General features: G+C 46.5%; 1 protein-coding gene across 1 annotated transcript in view; it reads left to right on the top strand.

The window, feature by feature from the left end:
- Positions 1 to 16,454, top strand: part of PLCXD2 (phosphatidylinositol specific phospholipase C X domain containing 2) — a 52,762-nt gene extending 36,308 nt beyond the window's left edge. Inside the window, exons 3-4 of the mRNA XM_065913731.1 lie at positions 4,264 to 4,505; positions 10,272 to 16,454. Of these exons, the coding sequence (XP_065769803.1) occupies positions 4,264 to 4,505; positions 10,272 to 10,431 (402 nt within the window). The 3' untranslated portion in view covers positions 10,432 to 16,454. The remainder of the gene's footprint in view (positions 1 to 4,263; positions 4,506 to 10,271) is intronic.
- Positions 16,455 to 18,374: the final 1,920 nt, after the last annotated feature.

The raw sequence follows: 18,374 nt of genomic DNA, 5'->3' as shown, positions 1-18,374 counted from the left end.
ACATCTTAAAGAGGCAGTTATTTTTGAACTGAGAGAAGAGCTTTTAATTTAAAATCAATTTAAGATTACTCATTTGCAAATACATGTTGAACACCAAGTATGTGCCAAGCTCCTAACTAAAGCACTTGGGTTAAATCAGTAAATAAAACAAAGATCCTCGCCTGGTGGAGGTTTCATTCAGGCGGAGGGAGATAGATCATAGGTAATAAATATGACAAATACAGTCTATAAAGTGTTAGAAAGTCATGGGAGCAATGGAAAAAGAAAGGCAAGCAGCGTAAGGGGGAGCCAGGGTTCTGGGTTGGAGGGTCGGACACAGTTTTAAACAGTTTGATCAGAGTAGCCCTCATGGAAAAGATGGCATTTGAGGGAGTTAACCTACTGGGGGAAGAGCTTTCCCAGCAGAGGAACGAACCACAGCAGAGCCCCAAAGCAGGAAGGCGCCCGACATTGTCGAGGAAGAGCGGGAGCCGTGGGGCTGGAAAGCAGAGCCGCAGAGGGGTCAGAGAGGTAGGCAGAACCGTGAGGGCCTTGACAGGACTTGGCTTTCACTCTGCGTGAGGGAGGTTCTGGGAGGGTCCCAAGCCCAGGTGCTGTGGCCTAACGTAGGTTCTGCTGGCATCCCTCTGGTCACCAAGAAGAGGCTTGGAGTCGAGACGGAAGGGAAGTCTGGACACCAGACTCCCAGTGGGAGGTGGTCAGATTTTGAATCCAGGAGAAGTTAGAGCTAATGGGGTTTCCGCATTGTTGGGACCATGAGGATTCAAGGATGACTCCCAAACGTGGCCTGGGGAGCGAGAAATGCTAGGCTGCACTGCACACCCCTGGCTGGCCCTGCAGAGCCCGAGCCTCTGGGTCTACGAGACTAGAGTCAGCCTCAGTGTCTGTTAGTTAGCTAAGCTATCTTTCTTCACTAAAGCTTTCATAAGTGATATTTTGCCAAACAGTTACCACGCCTCTCCCCTAAACATAAGTTGTGTTTTTTTTTTTTATCTGTTTGGACTCACAAGTCTGATTTGGAGAAATTTTTTCCGAGTGGAATCTGTCTCTTACAACGTTAAGTAATACTAGTAACAAGAGCAATAATAACATTTATGGGATTTTACAGTGTGCTAAGTGGAGGGATTACCTCGTTAAATTCTCTCACCAACATAGGTTGATATAGGTTGTCATTATGATCCTTATTTTACAGATTTGAAGACTGAGGCGTTCCCAGGAGAACATTGTTGGCTAGTGGCAAGGCTCCCCAGAGTTCCCACAGTTCCCCATGCTTTCCCAGGGCTGTTCACACATCGTGGTGATTTTCACAGCCAGAGTCATAGATTATGCTAGCAAAAACACTTTGGCTTTATTTATAAGCCTCTATTATCATAGGTTGGAGAAGGCAATGGCACCCCACTCCAGTACTCTTGCCTGGAAAATCCCATGGACGGAGGAGCCTGGTGGACTGCAGTCCATGGGGTCGCTAGGAGTCGGACACGACTGAGCGACTTCACTATCACTTTTCACTTTCACGCATTGGAGAAGGAAATGGCAACCCACTCCAGTGTTCTTGCCTGGAGAATCCCAGGGATGGGGGAGCCTGGTGGGCTGCCGTCTATGGGGTCGCACAGAGTCGGACACAACAGAAGCGACTTAGCAGCAGCAGCAGCATTATCATAGGTTTTCAGAGGGTTAGCTGGATGGGAGACCGGGAAAATCTGTGAATGGGCCTTTGAATATGAGGATTTGGGTAAGGTTGAATTCTGAGCTAAGTTGGTAAACAGGTTATAGTTTTATAATTTTGTACACAGACTGCCATATTGCATACTAGATCATTTAGAAATTTGCAAGAAAAACAGGTAATTTCAGGAGTAACGAATCATGTGGGCAGTGAATTTCTAGCAGAGAGTAAAGCTCTGTTATAGTTTTAAGTGTGGACTAATCTATATCATTCAACAACCAGCACCCCTAAAATTATGACAGAAAGAGACGTGATGATATGTCAGAAAAAGGGCTCATGGCATCAATTTGAATTTCAGGGCTTCCCTGTTTCACTGTCTTTCCCAGCAGTTTCCCTGCCATGCCTATTAAAAGCTGAACAGAGAGATCTCCAGCAGAGCCTCAGTCACCTCCCCGCTGCTGGTGCGAGCCACGCTGGTGGTTAAACTTTAAATATTCATTATGTAATGAGCTGCCTTGCACGTAACTCCCAGAGTATGTTATTACCATAATTTAATGGCAAGAAGTGTACAACCATTCAGTCACATTTCATTTACTCCATATGCAATTACATCCCAGCTCACAGGTATGTGCTGGTACATGAGTGGCTATGGGTTTTTAGGGTACAGTGAATGAAAAGATTCCATCTACAACTTGGCAGTATTTAGAATCTTAATGAGAAGGTAAGAAGAATATGTGACATTAGTGAAATATAAGCCAACTGATAGACAATCACAAGACGAAACTGCCTCAAATGCACTGTATGTAGAAAAGGATTTGTAAGCCATCAGTTGAAAAATAGTATATAGTCTAAATCTACATCCCGGGGCCCTTGGAAAGAATGATGAAAATAAGAAGAGGTCAATTAAAGAATAATTCTTACAGGAAATGAGATTTTAAATCTGAGTCTCGGGAGAAAACCGGCACGTGAATTGCTGAGCTGGAGGGAAGAATATCTCAGATGGGAAATACAGCAGAGTGAGGTAGGGAGCTGATGCCAAACACAGGCCCCGGGCGAGCTGTTGCCCCTAGAGTTCTGTAAAAGGGGTCCTGGTGCACTGGGCCAGCCTCCTACTGTAAGCAGAAGTTACCCCTGTAACCTTCAGGATCGGATTACTCAGAGGCTCCTGAGGAAAGGCATAAAGCCCCTTTTGTGGAACGTGCCCTTTTTGCACATTCTCCAAGGCACTGCCCTTTCAAGCCCTGACCCTCTGCCCAGGGGCCAGGAGCGCAGGAAGTGGTCTGACGGGCCGCGTGGAGGGTTCACGCCGCCTTCCGCCTCTGCTCCCACTGTCCATTTCACAGCCAGCTCCTCACCCTTCTGGACGCTGCAGACCCCGGCCTTCCAAACAAGCCAGCTACAATGCCGGCAGGAAATCCCCCCCAATCTCCCAGGCAATCTGCTTACGATGAGCCTGTGATTAACCTCATTAACACATGTGTTTACCGCGGACATCGTTAGTAGTCAGTCAGACGTTACTCAGAGCCATTAAACAAGGAGTGCAGCCATTAGTCTGCTCCATTAGTCTGCTCCGTGCACGGGGCCTGGCGCGCCCTTGCTCCAGGCCTTCCAGGGCAGTTAGGCTCCTTAGTCAGCTGAGTGCGCCCCGGAAACAAGACCCACATTCATCTTGCCCTCGGGTGCCGGGAGGATGATGCTCTTGGGCCAGCTATCCAAGGATTGCAGTCCGGGGAATGTAAACAGACAGGCTGGACATTCCCTCAGGAAAGAGTCCCTGCCACCCAGGAGGAGAGAAAATACAGTACTGGCCCGGGTCCAATTCCTGGGTTGGGAAGATCCCCTGGAGAAGGGATGGGCTACCCACTCCAGCATTCTTGGGCTTCCCTTGTGGCTCAGCTGGTAAAGAATCCGCCTGCAAGGCAGGAGACCTGGGTTCCATCCCTGGTTTGGGAAGATTCCCCTAAAGAAGGGGAAGGCTACCCACTCCAGTATTCTGATCTAGAGAATTCCATGGACTATGCAGTCCATGGGGTCGCAAAGAGTCAGACACGACCGAGCGACTTTCACTCACTCACTCTGGAAACCCAAGCAGCAGAGCTCTGGACTGGGACAATCCCTGCCTCTCAGCTGCCTTCAGAAGCTAATTAATGCTGCGATGTAGCTTGCTAATTATTTTAGCGACGTTGCTAGTATCGCCACCATCCTGCGAGGTCCCCGAGGAGACTCGTCCCCTGCTCGAGGTCCGCCCTGTCTTCTGCGGCCCCTGCTCCCTCATCTGGCAGGTTTCATCCAGAATCAGCACACACACCTGAAAACCCGAGACCTCCCAGGTTAGTTCAGTGCGTGGATCCCAACCCAAGGGCTCAGGGTCAGTTCTGTGAGCACAGGAGTCATCACTTACACACAGGACCAATCGCAGGGGTTCTCCACCCGGGGTCCAGAGATTCCCAAGGGAAGGGAGTCAGGGCAGAATTGAAGCAGTCCGTGAGTTTGGATGGTGAAGGCAGTGCCTGCTCACTCTCAGCCGCTGAGGATCAGCATAGCCACTGATGGGAGTGTGCCCATGAACTTCTCCCCTTTGTTTGTTACGAACGTTTCAGGTTCTTACCTTCTACCACTGCCCCTTCTACAAGCAATGCCCCTTCCTGTGGCCTGGAAAGAAGATCCCAGCACCTTGGGCCAACACCACGAGTGTGCGCAAGCTCCTCCTCTTCTTGGAGACCACACTGAGCGAGCGTGCCCCCCGAGGCTCCTTCCACGTGTCTCAGGCCATCCTCACGCCCAGAGTGAAGACCATCGCCCGGGGACTGGTTGGCGGCCTCAAGAACACCCTGGTCCACAGGTAGGAATGAGCTTCCTCCAAGTGAGGCTGAAAAAAAAAATCTCTTTATCTTGATTTTCTTCTGAATGAACAGCAGTAAAACTATATACTTTGAAGATTTAAAATAACAAAATTCCAAAAGCATAGTATTTGAAAAAGCTGCGCACTTGAGGTGACCTGCCGGAACCGTGGCCAGAGGATCTCTAAGTAAAATGTTCTGTTGAAATGCACATATCATACCATGAATACTCTAAATTTCAATACAAAGGCAAAGCACGTTCAGCCACCAGCAGTCTGCTCCTGTTCATGTCCGGCTTGCAGTTCTGTCTTGTTCTGGCCCCTGCCCCGAAGCTGCCCAAGCGCTCATGCTCCTATGAAGCATTAAATGAAGCTTCTGGGCCAAGTGCTGGTGACTCAGAGGTGGCCCACCCAGGGTTTAGGGCGTCCTTCTCCCTTCCTTAAATGACAGTCCTAAGAAGCAGCTCGGGATGCCATCCACCACGTCAGAGCTTCAGATACACCCTTGGAGCAGAATTGATCCTGACTGTAGAGTTAGGCCGGAGAAGCTCCAGAAATGTTGTATTAAATGATGTTTTTTATCCTGGACACTGATAAATGATTAGGTGTTGTCAAGATAAAGGATGGCTTGTATATATGTACAAGTATGTTTGTATGCCTATGCCTGTGTGTAAATGCAATGTTATAAATACGTCTACCCAACAGGGCATCCCTTGCAGCCAGAGCTGAGAATGTTAATGTATTTGGGTAACAAGGGATATTTACAACAATCACTTCGCTCCCAAGTTCTATTCTAGGGGCTGAGCGCCGGTGTTCAGATAATGAAAGATCCACCCAAACAATGTGTCCCCGTCTGTCTGGGTAGTTCGGGCAGCGTGACTTCCTGTAACAGGAGCTCTCCCGGCTGCGGTTTGGATGACAACCTGAGAGCTGCTGAGTCTGCTGGCCGCGAGCAGAGCTGGAAACCCCTCTCTGCGTGGCTCTGCTGTCCTCACTGCGTTACCGGTGCTGAACTTGAGAGGGAGTTTCATAAACCAAGATCAGGATTATGAGCTTTCCTTTGTATAGTGTATGCTCGCATACCCGTACCATTTCCTTATGCCTTTGGTAAATTTGTAGAGTGATATTACTTATTTATTTATTTATCCAGTGATGAATAGGAGCTAGATCCGGAGACACAAGATGAATAATCTAGCCTCTGCCCCCACCGATGTACATTCTGTGAGGAAAAATAAACTTGTAAATTTCTGTGTAACACTGAAAAAAGTGACGTGAAAGTCGGGTCCAGCTCTATGCAGCCCGCCAGGCTCCTCTGTCCATGGGGTTCTCTACGATAAAGTCTTTAAAGATAAGGATTGTTATATCGTATTAGCCCGATATACCTTATCCCCCGGAGGAGGAAATGGCAGCACACGCCAGGACTCTTGCCTAGAAAATCCTGCGGACAGAGGTGCTTTCTGGGCTACAGTCTCTGGGGCTGCAGAGTCAGGCATGGCCGAGCACACACTCGCGTGCTCCCCGGAAAGTCACGTGTCAAAGTCGTAACCCCAGTCCCTCAGAATGTGGCTGTATCTGGAGAAGGAACCTTTAAAGGGGTAGTTAATTTAAAATGAGGCCCTTCGGGTGAGCCTGATCCAATCTGACTGGTGTCCTCGTACGAGGAGGAGATTAGGATATGCAGGGACCCCGGGGATGGGTGCGCAGAGAACAGGCTGGTGCAGACACAGGGAGAAGGTGGCCGTCTGCAGGTCAAGGGGAGAGGCCTCGGGAGAACCCAAACCTGCCGACGCCTTGATCTTGGACTTCGGACCTCCAGAGCTGTGGGGAAATAAATTCTGGTGTGCAAACGTGTTCTTACAGCAGTCCGGTTTCAACAGGCTACCTCTGACAAGTTTCCTGAGGACTCTGAGCTGTGGTTTTCTCACCAGTTAAACGGGGTTGGTAACGCCGCACAGACCATGGAGTCTTCTCAGGGGAGCGCCTCCCACAGTGCCTGGCACAGAGCAGGCCTGCCGAGCCCACCCCGCCGAGGCTCAGCCTTGGTCTCAGGGGGCCTCAAAGCCAGAGGGGCGTTTCTGAGCTGCTCTGCAGCCGCGAGATTCGGCGCCTCACCGCCCGTAAGCGGCATGTGGCTCGGCCGTCTGCACTGAGCGCTCGGTAAAGGGGCCTTGGGGAAGGCTAAGAGTTGAGAAAACAAAGCCGCTCCTGCTCGCAGTGGGTTCTGCATTCTCCTTTCTTTGTGCGCAATCCTGGTTATCCGATCCTTGCCCTGGGGAGGCTGCCTCGAGAACCCAGAGGTGACGCAGAGGCTTGAGTCAGCCGACGTGCCTCCACCCAACATTTCAGCCTCATTTCCCCGTGATGACCAGAAGGTGGCACCTGCATTTCATACTTAAACACAGACAAGCGGGGATTTTTCTCCCAAGAAGGCTTGAGCGCATCAGATTCCGTGCTGCTGTGGCCTGCACGTGGGCCACTCCCTGCTCCAGATCTGTGTCTCCGAAGGAAGCCTGCGTTTGTGACCCTCCCCTCTCAGGACACGGCATTTGCGCTTTAGGAAAGTTTCCTACCCCCGCCCTCCAGTCTACTATCATGATCCCTTCTCCCAGTGCGTGCACAGTACTTACTGCGTCCCAGGCCCTCCTCTGAGCCCTTTACACATCACTTTATGTGCCAACTTCATCTGCGCTGTGTCTGCTGCGCCAAGTCGCGTCCGTCGTGCCCGCCTCTTCGCGACCCCATGGACTGTAGCCCACCAGGCTCCTCTATCCATGGGATTCTCCAGGCAAGAATACTGGAGTAGATTGCCATGCCCTCCTCCAAGAAATCTTCCTGACCCAGGGATCAAAGCTGCATTTCTCATGCATTGGCAGGCAGGTTCTTTACCACTGGTACCACCTGGGGAGCGCCCATTACTTCATTTAATTCCCCCCAAATCTACATGAAGTATCATTATGGGCCCCATTTTACTGGGGGAGAGACTGAGCCACAGAGACTTGGAATAGGTCATAGTCAAATCCAGGGTGTCCAGGAGTCCCAGTTAGAAACGCACGTACCCCTGTGATAGTGGCCAGCTGAGCCCTCATCAGCTGTGAGTCTAAAATGCAGATCAGTATGTGAGACGTGTCTTAGCCCACGGCTGACTGTAGAGTCCGCTGAGCGAGGGAAGAGAGCCGGGACTCATCCAGCCGTCAGGATAAAAGGGAAAGAAAGAGAAAGACAAGGCGCCGCGTGGCCTCGGCCGGGTCGCCTGGGGGAGACGGAGGGGTCGGCTGGGCCCGCAGAAGGAGGGCCGCTTCCCGGGAACGGGGAGCAGAGGCGGGGACAGCCAAGGGCAGTGTCGCCCACGGAAGAGGAACGGGCCGTCGAGAAGAAACTCGGTTTACTCTCGGATTTTACCTGGAGAAAAGCCTTCCTAAAAATGCTCCAGTCCCCTGGCCAAACGTCAGCCCTGGCGTGTGTCCCGTACGGCGCCCTCAGTGTCGCAGGCGCTCCGTGAGCTGTCTCACCATCACGCAGAGCTCAGCGCTTCATCACCCTCCTCTCACGGCGCTTACACTCCCCACCAGCAGGAACCATCACGTTAAACTGTCAGCCCGTGTTTACACTCTGAATCGTGAGCTTCTTGGGACGTAACACTCTGGCTTTCACATAGAAAGTCCTCAAATTATAACGTGAGGCTGACTGTCTGTCTGTAGACAACTTGTGAACAAGCGTTGGTCTGTTAAGAAGCCACACATACTGCTGTATCTATATGGCAAAAGTGAGCCTTGACCCCTACTTCACAGCATATATTAAAATTAACTTGAGATGGATCTTAGATCGAAACATAAAAGCAAAAATTATAAAACTGTTAGAAGAAAACAGGAAAATATCTTGTGACTCGGGAGCCCACAGAAGTTTCTTAAGTTACAGAAACCATAAAAGAAAAAAAAGATAAATTAGACTCCATCAAAATTAAGGAATTCAACTCACCAAAATAGGCCATCGAGAAAATTAATAAGCAAGCTACAGGTGAGGATAAAATAGTCAAAAAGCATATTATCCAGAATATATAAATAACTTCTACAACTGGACAGGTAAAAGAAAAAGGGCAAAAGGGAGACTGGATAAAAGAATTAAGCAGATACTTCCCAAAGAAGATACATAAATGACCAGTAAGTACATGACAAACTGGTCAGCCTCATTAGTGATCAGAAAAATGCAAAGTGAAATACCGTGAGATAACTTTTCACACCCACTGGAATGGCTGAAATTAAGAGAGACTGATAGCAGGAAATTTGAGAGAGAGTGTGAAGCAACCAGAACTCTCACACTTTGTTCATGGAATGTACAATGAAACGGCCCCTTTGGGAAAAGATCTGGAAGTTTCTTATAAAACCAAATGTAAATCGCACATATAATAAAACACCTTCACTCTTTGATATTTACCCAAGAAAAATGAAAATAAATATCCATAAAAAGACTTATATAAAGATGACCATAACAGTTTTATTCACAATATCCAGAAACTGGAAACAGCCTGCTTACCCATCAATAAGAAAGTGGGTGAATTGCAGTGTATGCATAGAACGGAACACTATCTGGTGATTGAAAGAGAGAACAAGCTGCTGATGCGTGCAGTGACACAGATGACTTTCAAAACCATAATGCTGAGTGAAAGAGCCTTATACACAAGAACAGAAAATGTGTGGTTTATGTGTAGTTCTAGACCAGGCACATTTAATCTGTGGTTAAAAGAAAATCATTATGAGTATTGCTTCTGGGAGAGCGGGGGCAGGGATCGATGGGGAATATGAATTCAGGAACTTTCTGGGATGCTGGCAATGTGCTCTACATTGAGATGGCTATGGGTGATGTATATACATTTGTCAAAACTCAACTAGTGTTCACTTAAGATTGGAACATTTTATTGGGTACAAACTTTATGTCAAAAGAAAAATTGAAAAGAAATGCTGAGCCCTAGTTGATGATCTTCTTACTGAGGTATTGAGGGGAATGCTCGTGGTGCTAGTGGTGAAGAACCCCCACCTGACAATGCAGAAGACGTAAGAGATGCAGGCTCGATCCCGCGGTCGGGAAGATCCCCCGGAGGAGGGCATGGCCACCCACTCCAGGATTCTTGCCTGGAGAATCCCACGGACAGAGCAGCCTGGCGGGCTACAGTCCATAGGGTCGCAAAGAGTCAGACACGACTGAAGCGACTTAGCTTCACACATATAAATGTTTGTAGTTGGAATTTGTCAAAAAATACAATATGGATTGATAGGGCCACAACGAGCTGGACACAGCTGGGCAACTGAGCATGCCTGAGCACGATGGACAGATGTGTGTAAACAAGCAGAGTGAAATGTCAGAGGTGGGACCGAGACGTTTGATGTGCTTCCTGTAAGTTTATTTCAGTGTTGCAATATGTTTATAAAGTTTTCACCATAAAAAAATTCCATGGTAAAAAAATCAAAGAACCCTCCAATAAATAGGCTCTTGATCTTAATTTTTCAAGGTCCTGTTGACATTTTGTCTCTTTGGTGATTGAGGCAAAGAATTTCCTCTTCCAGCACAGAAATTCTGAAAGTCCAGGTGTCTGATGGAATAGACATCACTCTGTCCCTGAAAGAGATTATTTCAATAGACCAATTTGGAGGCAAGTGTGGGGGTTTGCGGTTTACGCCTCTATTGACACGCTTTTGTTATATTAACAGAAATGTGTTCTTTGCTTTTCTAAACACAGTTCTCTGTTCTCTCTTGCCCCGATACTCTCCTGCATAGAAATCTTCCTGCCATCCTGGACTGGGTGAAGACTCAGAAGCCTGGAGCCATGGGAGTCAACATCATCACGTCTGACTTCGTAGACCTGGTGGACTTTGCCACAACAGTCATTGAATTGAATGACCTCCTACAGGAGGACAGAGCTTTGGCTAAATGCTGATTTAATTTTTTTTATTTAACTTAATATTGAAGTTGTCGATCCAGGCTAGAGTTCTAAAGGGCTTCCTATTGGCCCCTGGGCAGTATGGTGAAGTGAGTAAGAGGATGGGACATTTTTTCCCCTCCTCACAGGGTTATTTGGATAAAATTATAGGGCTATTATTTGCATTTTTCCCAAATGAGACTTTTTAAAAACTGAAGTCCAAGGGAAGAAAGCATGTTTCTTATGGCCAAGGTCAGCATCTCCCTAACAGCAAATGATGTTGAATGTCATATGGAAATGGGATCTCCAGTTTCCAATGGGGTACTGGGTGTCCCCTCATTGGCCCGGTTCCCTGTTCTCTTCCAGGATGCTGTATTTGAGCCAGAGAGAAGGCCGAAGCAGAAAGGCATTCCTGATCCAAAGGATGGCTCAAGGCAGATGTGGGCTGCCTTCTGGGGTGGCTCACTCGCCACCCTGGGGCTCTGAAGGGAGAAAGGTCAAGCACCAGCTTTCTCTGGGCGTGTTGAATATCACCACTTCCTCCCCACGTGTAAGATGTATCTGTCACCAGGGCGTTTCAGCCACAAGCTGTTCTTGGCTTGCTTATGCTTAGTATTGGCCACCTTCGTTCTGCAGATAAACAGTGCATACCGTCCCTGGTATCAGAGAGATGTTTCCCACTTTTAAAACACCGACTCCTCTCCATTTCTTTGGCCCATTCTTAAAACTGAAAGGAACAACACTGGTACAGCTTTTCAATCTGAGGCTCAACAAGAGACAGACACGCATGTCTGTTGCACGCCACATTTCTTTGATATAATTCTGTAGGTCTCCCCGAAATGGCTGCTGGGCAAGTGCCTGCATCATGTCCTCTTCGGAGTGGGATCTTCCAGCCAGGTTTTGGAATTGCATTTCACTGCTGCCTGTCTAGAACGCGAGTCTGCTCTGTGGGACTCACACTGATGGAAGGCAGCTTGTCCATGACACCATGGAGGCCAGACCCAGGATGCGCGGGAAAGTGCAATGGATTTAAGGAGGCTCCGAGTGGGTGTGGAGCCACTCTGTAAGTCCATGAACACAAGACTACCTCGGGAACCTTTAGGATGACGAGTGTCATCCAGCGAGTAATACCCAGTGTCGGAACACTTCCTGTTTGTGTCTTGATTGTTCCACTCTCTGCAGGTTATTCTGAGCCTACTAATCACTGCAAGAGGGCTTTGAAACTCAAGAGGGGACTTTATTATTATTATCGTTATTTTTGTTTGATAAGAGGTGCTTAACCACAAAGAGCCCTCTTGTGTTTTATTTATTTATTTATTCATTTATGTATTTATAGATTAACTATCTTCAGTGCTTCTTACCTCAAGAGCACTCAGCAAGGAGCTTCCTGAGCTCTTCTCAGCAGGCCAGGTGGCCCTCAGGAGGACCGTGAGTGGCTTCTGACTCCACTGTAGAAGCTGGAGACATTCTGGCCCCCCCAGTCATGCCGGGGACAGCGTTCATGTGTTGGTGTGGTCCAGACGTGCGATGCCTCTACCAAGCCACACACTGGAGCAGAAGACGAAATGGGTCATAAGGAGCTCCCGGTTCTGGAGGAAAACCCTCTAGAAGAGGGATGAATAGGAAGGAAGTAGGAAGAATGCGGGGCACAGAAGTGTGAGCACGTGAGTGCGCCTCACAGCTCTCTGAGAATCCCTCAGGAAGTGCCAGCATCTGGATCCTGAAGGCGGGAAGATGGCCTGGAATCCTGGGCAGCTGTGTGCATTTACACAGATGGTTGGACCCCTCGCAGCAGCTTCCCCATCGTGTGCTCTGACGCTCATCGCTGGATTTTGCATGCTGCCTGCAGTGGGGGTGTCCGAGCTGAGCTACTGCGAGCACACGCACCCCCCGATGCTTGGTCTTCCAGCCTTTGTTTTGCTTAGAGTAATTTAAGCCCCAGCCTTTAGCTTCCACAGCTTGAGAGGTCACAACACAAAGGCTTCTGGGGAAATATGGTTTAACTGTCCCTTCTCTTGGATTTGAATCTCTCTCCAAAGAGGTTTCTGGGATTTTGCTCCTAATTTTTTAAGGCTTTCTGTGGAAAGGCAGAAGAAAGTGTGAGCCCTCGCCTTCTTAATCTTCCTTCAGTTCTGGTATTAAACTTCAGCGGTAAGCCCTGGAATTCCCTAGCCTACCCTCAGGGTTTTATTTGTGTTGTCATTGTTTCATTTTGATCTTGATCTCAGTACTTCGTCAACTGCTAAGGACCAGATCATTTCCTTCCTTTTAATACCTTGTTCCTTGGCAGAGATATAGGGAGGCAAGAGGAGAATTGTTCTGCTCTGTTTTATTTCAGCCTCAGCTTTGCCCAGGGGCTTGGTGCTATGAGGCCAGGTGTGTTGACAGGTATCTGCACAGGATGCCAGTGATACCCAAGGGCTGCTGACTGTTCAGTGAAACGTTTACTTGGTTTTCTCCTTTAGTGTTAAAATATATAGTTGCACTTCACTTGGGTTGTGACACTTAAGTGCACCTCAGCGTTCGCATGATAAAAAAGCGCAGAAAACAGCACCAAGGCCGCATGCGCGGAGCTTACTCTTTGAGGAGGGGCAGGTGCTCGCTCCTTGGTGCATGCGTTTTGAAATTCTGCGCAGGGAGTTCTGGGAAACAGGAGGAGGATTATTTACAGTTCATCCTTGATAAACACCCCTGAACTGGCAGAATTGCTACCTTAAGGCCCAGTTGCTTAATATGTAAAGGATGTGTGTGTTCTGCTCCTTGACCTCAAGTCAAGCAGGAGACTCAGTGATGGGACCAACCAGAAAGAGACTTTAGGTCTATGACTCCTTCTGCTACTGCCAACAAGGAAAAAAAATGGTGACCCAATCACGTTTCTTGTTCTCACAAGTTCTGGGGAGTTTTCAGGTCAAACAAGGCTATGGCATTCACTCAGAAGAAACTTCAAGATCAGAGAAAAAGCCACTTGACTGAGCCAAAGAGAGCTTTAGTTTCACAGGATCTGGGGCCACGTTTATTCTGAAATGTATACTGAGTTTTCCCACAGTTCCCTAGACCTCTTCCCACATAGCCACACCACCGTGGCTTCCTGGCAGAGGGGACCGTCCACACGTGCGGCAGGAGGAAGAGCACCACCACTGTACACCCTCTGAGCGCAGGCGTTCACCCTGACGACCAAGAACCTGAAATTTGGGGGGAGCTAGCTGACTGCAGCTTGCAAAACAGCAGACAACATCTCCCATCAGATGATGTTGTAGAGCCGTGTCCAAAGGCTTAAGCTTTGAGCCCTTTAGAGGTACCCCCATGGTCTCATGGGTGCAGAAGATAGTCTTAGGACTAGAGGGCAAGATCAGGATGGAATTAATGGAAGAGAGTGAACAATTATTGAGGATTAAATTTTAAATTAATGGCAGATCTAAAAGGGTTATGCCAAAAATTATATATTTGCTGTATTAGACTCTATAGTAATTAAGTTTAAGTTTCCTCCTCAGCACTGAGTCCAGACCCTTGAATTCTTAAGAACAGTTAAGCCACAGCCCAAACCCATGATTTTATATAAACTCAAACAAAAGCACAAGATCTGAGCCCAGGCAATGATCGTTCTTAAGAGTCCTCCTTCTGATATGACCTTATATTCTCATCAAACACATTATCTTTCTGTTCAAGAAGACAATGTAATGGAACATTCTGGAATTTAACGATTTTCTGCTTTCACTTTTTTCTGAATCTTAAGGTAAGAAAGTGCTGCCCACAGGGACGTTATTATTACATACAAGCCAGCTGGGAGGCTGAGTGCCAAACTAAAGGTAGAGAAACAGAAGAGATTAAGACGGAGATTAAACTGCTGCTTTTTCTAGGAAGCAAAAGTCCTACACAAATTTAGGCCATCTTACAGAATCTGTTCATGCTTCAGCTGAAATTTTTGTAATGGTCTTCATTGGCTCATTGCAGATATTTACTGTTAGGTTCCGGGGGCAACAGAAGGAACTAATGATCAGGGCACGGCCTTGAGAAACCACCCCGGCCCCCGCGCCCCACTCCTTGCAGAGCAGAGAAGCACTTCTGTGCTCAATCTGCATAGATTGCTTCTTTCATCTGGGATGAAGATGCTGTCTGCAGTTTTGCACACCACAGTCGACTAGCTCCCCCAAATATCAGGCCCTTAATAATTAGGTTGAATGCCCGTGCTCAGAGGGTGCACAGGGGTGGTAATCTCCCTTGTTTGGCACGTGTAGAGAAATGCTACTTGGGTTCATTTCTGAAGAGAGTGGCTTAGGATGACAGACCTTGTCCATCAGTAGCACCTTTAGTGACCTGTAAGATGAGATGAGTGAGACTGAAAGAAATACCTGAGCTTTCCTAAATACACACTAAAATAGTCATGTTATGCCAAAAGGGAGTGAATAGAAGTTGGCAACATCAAATGCGCAGAATGATAGAAAGTTTATTTTGTATGGCAGAGAAATGTCTGTCCCCTAACAGACATAGTCTAAATCCCCCTAACTTCCCTCTTCCTCATACTGCCTCCTAGTATTTTCCACCAGAGCTTTGTCACTCACAGGTGTTGCCTTGGGACACACAGGAGTGAGCTGACTGGGTGATTAGTGGTTTAGCTGGAAACTTTACCTTTCATTCCAAACACAGCTCTTTCCTGTTCCGAGAGCGCCACTGTCTCCTTACCCCTGGCTTCCCCAGCTTCTTACAAGAAACAGTGATGCTAACAGCACTGCCATCACTGAAATGGTCCTAAACCAGAGGAATACAATACAAAATGCTATTGACGTTGTTGAAATAGCACAGTCTTAAGACACTGTAACAACACGATAACTCTGCCTTGCAGTGGATATAGTATTCTAGTCTTTACTCCAACAAACCTTGTTCTTAGGACTTTTCAAATTTGTTTCTAAGCCACATAGTTCGGATAAAATCTTCTCTTCACTGGAAATTCGATCTCACAGTCTACTGAGGCTTTCCATCAATAATCTAGAGGCCGTCTCCATCTCTATCCCTCGCACCTCTGTCATGTATACCGCTGCCTCCTCATGTCTCCCGGTCACCCTCGATCAACTGATGATCACTGTGGATGCTGGCAAAGCTTGCAATAGAAAGCACGTACATTCAGCGACGCGCAGATGCACTCTGACCACAGCGGCGTTTGCACCTTACCCTCCCCAGTGCATCCTTCTGCACCCCTACCCCCAGCCCATCGCTGGAACCCGACCTGATGGGAGCCAGAACTGGGGCCAGTATGCTTCATTCAGATGGCTGGGGCTTGCTCATACGCTTTGAGCCCGACGAGAAGCACAGCACTTTGAAAAGTCAAATAGGCCTTCCGTAGCTTCGTACGTTTGCAGTTTTACACTTGTTATTGGTTTAGAGCACTAATAACACTTCAGTCATAAATCTATGGTATCGATATGATAAATCTTAGAACATATTCTAGAAACAGTGGTACCTTGCTGCTATTACACTTACTAAATTCCTGATAGTAGCAAGTATTACATACAGATGATGTGTGGCGTTATTTGTATTGTGTATATGCCAAATGTAATACTTAACCTCACTGACTAGAAAATACAGAGACTGTCATAGTGAAAATAAGTCTTGGTCAATTCAGATGATAATGTGAATCTGATAGATGCTCTATTATATAATATATTTTGTCCTCTATGCTTGTTTTATATGACAATGCATGCTGTTTGCTAAGTAGAAAATAATAATGTTATACCAATTTTAAGGTTAGAAAATCTTGCATATATACTGCTTGACACTCTGAAATGTATTTTGTGGCATAATTATCTTATTCATATGCATTTCACATGGCTTTTTTCCCTCCTAGGAAATAATTGTTCAAATATATCTCTCTCGTCTTTCTTGTAACCTGGATCAAACTGTTTAATTCAACCTAAAATATTGTAAAGCCAGATTACCTCATTTTAACTGTGAAAAAAAGTTTAATACGTATGATGACATGATGTTTTTTCTTGTATTTTATTTGAACTACCTAAATAGGCTTAAACCTCAGAATAAATATAACTCTGGCAGGCACTTTTCCTTTGTTGGTGTGCACAGTTTATTTTTGGTTCACTTCTAATTTTGTTTTAAAAAGTTACAGACTCAGCATCAACAAAATACCTGATTATAGTATATTAGATGAGGACCTTTTCAGCCTTGTCTCACACATACTGGAATTAACTGCACATGCCTGGGATTCCCAAAATGAGCCTTGCATAAAATGTACACACATGCTTTTCCAAGCTTCCCCCTCAGCACTTCAGCTATTTCTCCAAGGCTTAGGCTCGGTGCTCTTGACATTCATGCCCTCATCTGAGTAACACCTTTGTCCCGTGTTACTCCGAGTGGTTGCCAAGTGCCCAGAAATAGAACAGTGGAGAGATCATGTGTTTGTGCATGCAAAGAGTAAATAAAAGTGGGCCTACAGTTTCTGTTGGCAATAAAGATTTCAATATTTTCCTCATTCATAATTCTTTTTGATAGTGTATCTGAGGCCACTGAGTTTTGGTAAATTTCTCTTTTTGCCCTATCCCCTACAAAAATAATAGGTTGGATAAAAGTCCTGTTTATAAGTTTAACAGAGATCAAATTTAATTCTAAGTAATCATTTCTTGAAGTTGAATTTTAGGACAGGTAATTAGGGATAATTATATTTCTATTCAAGTTATCACAACAATTAAAGAAAATAGTCATATTCAGAATTTTATGCCTGTGATTTTATTGATTCTTGAGTAAATCTACCATACTATACTTTGGTTGGCTTTGATAAGCACCATTTCCAGTCATTCCATTTGGTTTTAATAAAAAATGACAGAACGTAGACAGGGCTGGGTCCAAACAGAAGCCAAGGAGGCTTCACCTGCATGAACGAGTGTGCTCAGGCCACAGTGATGTCCGACTCTTTGTAGTCGACCAGGCTCCTCTGCCCATGGAATTTTCCAGGCAAGAATACTGGAGTGGGTTTCCATTTCCTACTTTAGGCTATCTTCTTGACCCAGGGATCGAACCCATGTCTCTTTCACCCCCTGCATCGGCAAGCGGTTTCTTTAGTTAGCACCCCCTGAGAAGCCCATAACCTGCATGGTGAAAGTGCAAGATTCTGCTGGTCCAACTCGATTTCTGAACATACACTTGTGTTGAAACATTGCCCCAATGACAATGGAACCATTGTATTATGTATGAACCCTTTATTATCTAATCATAATTTATCATATTACTGCTGGGTTATAAGCGTTCTATTTAGCACAGAAACTTAAGAACAGGCATTTCAGAGATGCGTAGACGTGGGTTTCTATCTCAACTCAGTCACACTGTGGCCATGTGATCCTAGGCAAACTAAAGTATCTAAATATATAGAATATAGGACTAACAATATGTACTACAAAGGGTTATTGAGAAGGCCAAATAAGAGAATATGTGAAAAGCCTCTAGCACAGAGTCTGGCAGGTAGTAAATACGTTAGCCTTAGTAAATACGTTAGGCAGTAAATACGTTAGCCTCAGTCCTGGGCTGGGGACTTTGCTCCTACCCCTCCAAAGAGCGCTGAGCACAGCCTCTTCTGCATGGTTGACTGCTAGCCACTGTGTCCACTGGAAAATGATTTAACAGAAACCAATTAATAAGAGAGAAAGCAGATAAATTCAGTGTTACACAATCACTGGACCAAATATGCATTGCTCAGAGAATAAGATTCACATCACTGGTGGTCTGTAAAATGATGCAAGGTAGAAAGTGGCCACACCCTAATTAACATTAATATCATTAATCACTTAACCATTCTGATCAGTTGAGGGGAAGGTCTCAGCTTAGTGACAAAAATCTCTTCGACGCTTGTTTATTCAGCAAAAACAAAACAAAAAGGTAATAGTTTCTGTGAAGTGTTAGTCGCTCAGTCATGTCCAACTCTTTGCAGCCCCGTGGACTCTAGCCTGCCAGGCTCCTCTAAT

This window comes from Muntiacus reevesi, chromosome 21 (assembly GCF_963930625.1).
Source record: "Muntiacus reevesi chromosome 21, mMunRee1.1, whole genome shotgun sequence".
NCBI classification, from domain to species: domain Eukaryota; kingdom Metazoa; phylum Chordata; class Mammalia; order Artiodactyla; family Cervidae; genus Muntiacus; species Muntiacus reevesi.
This window is presented reverse-complemented; position numbering and strand designations above follow the sequence as displayed.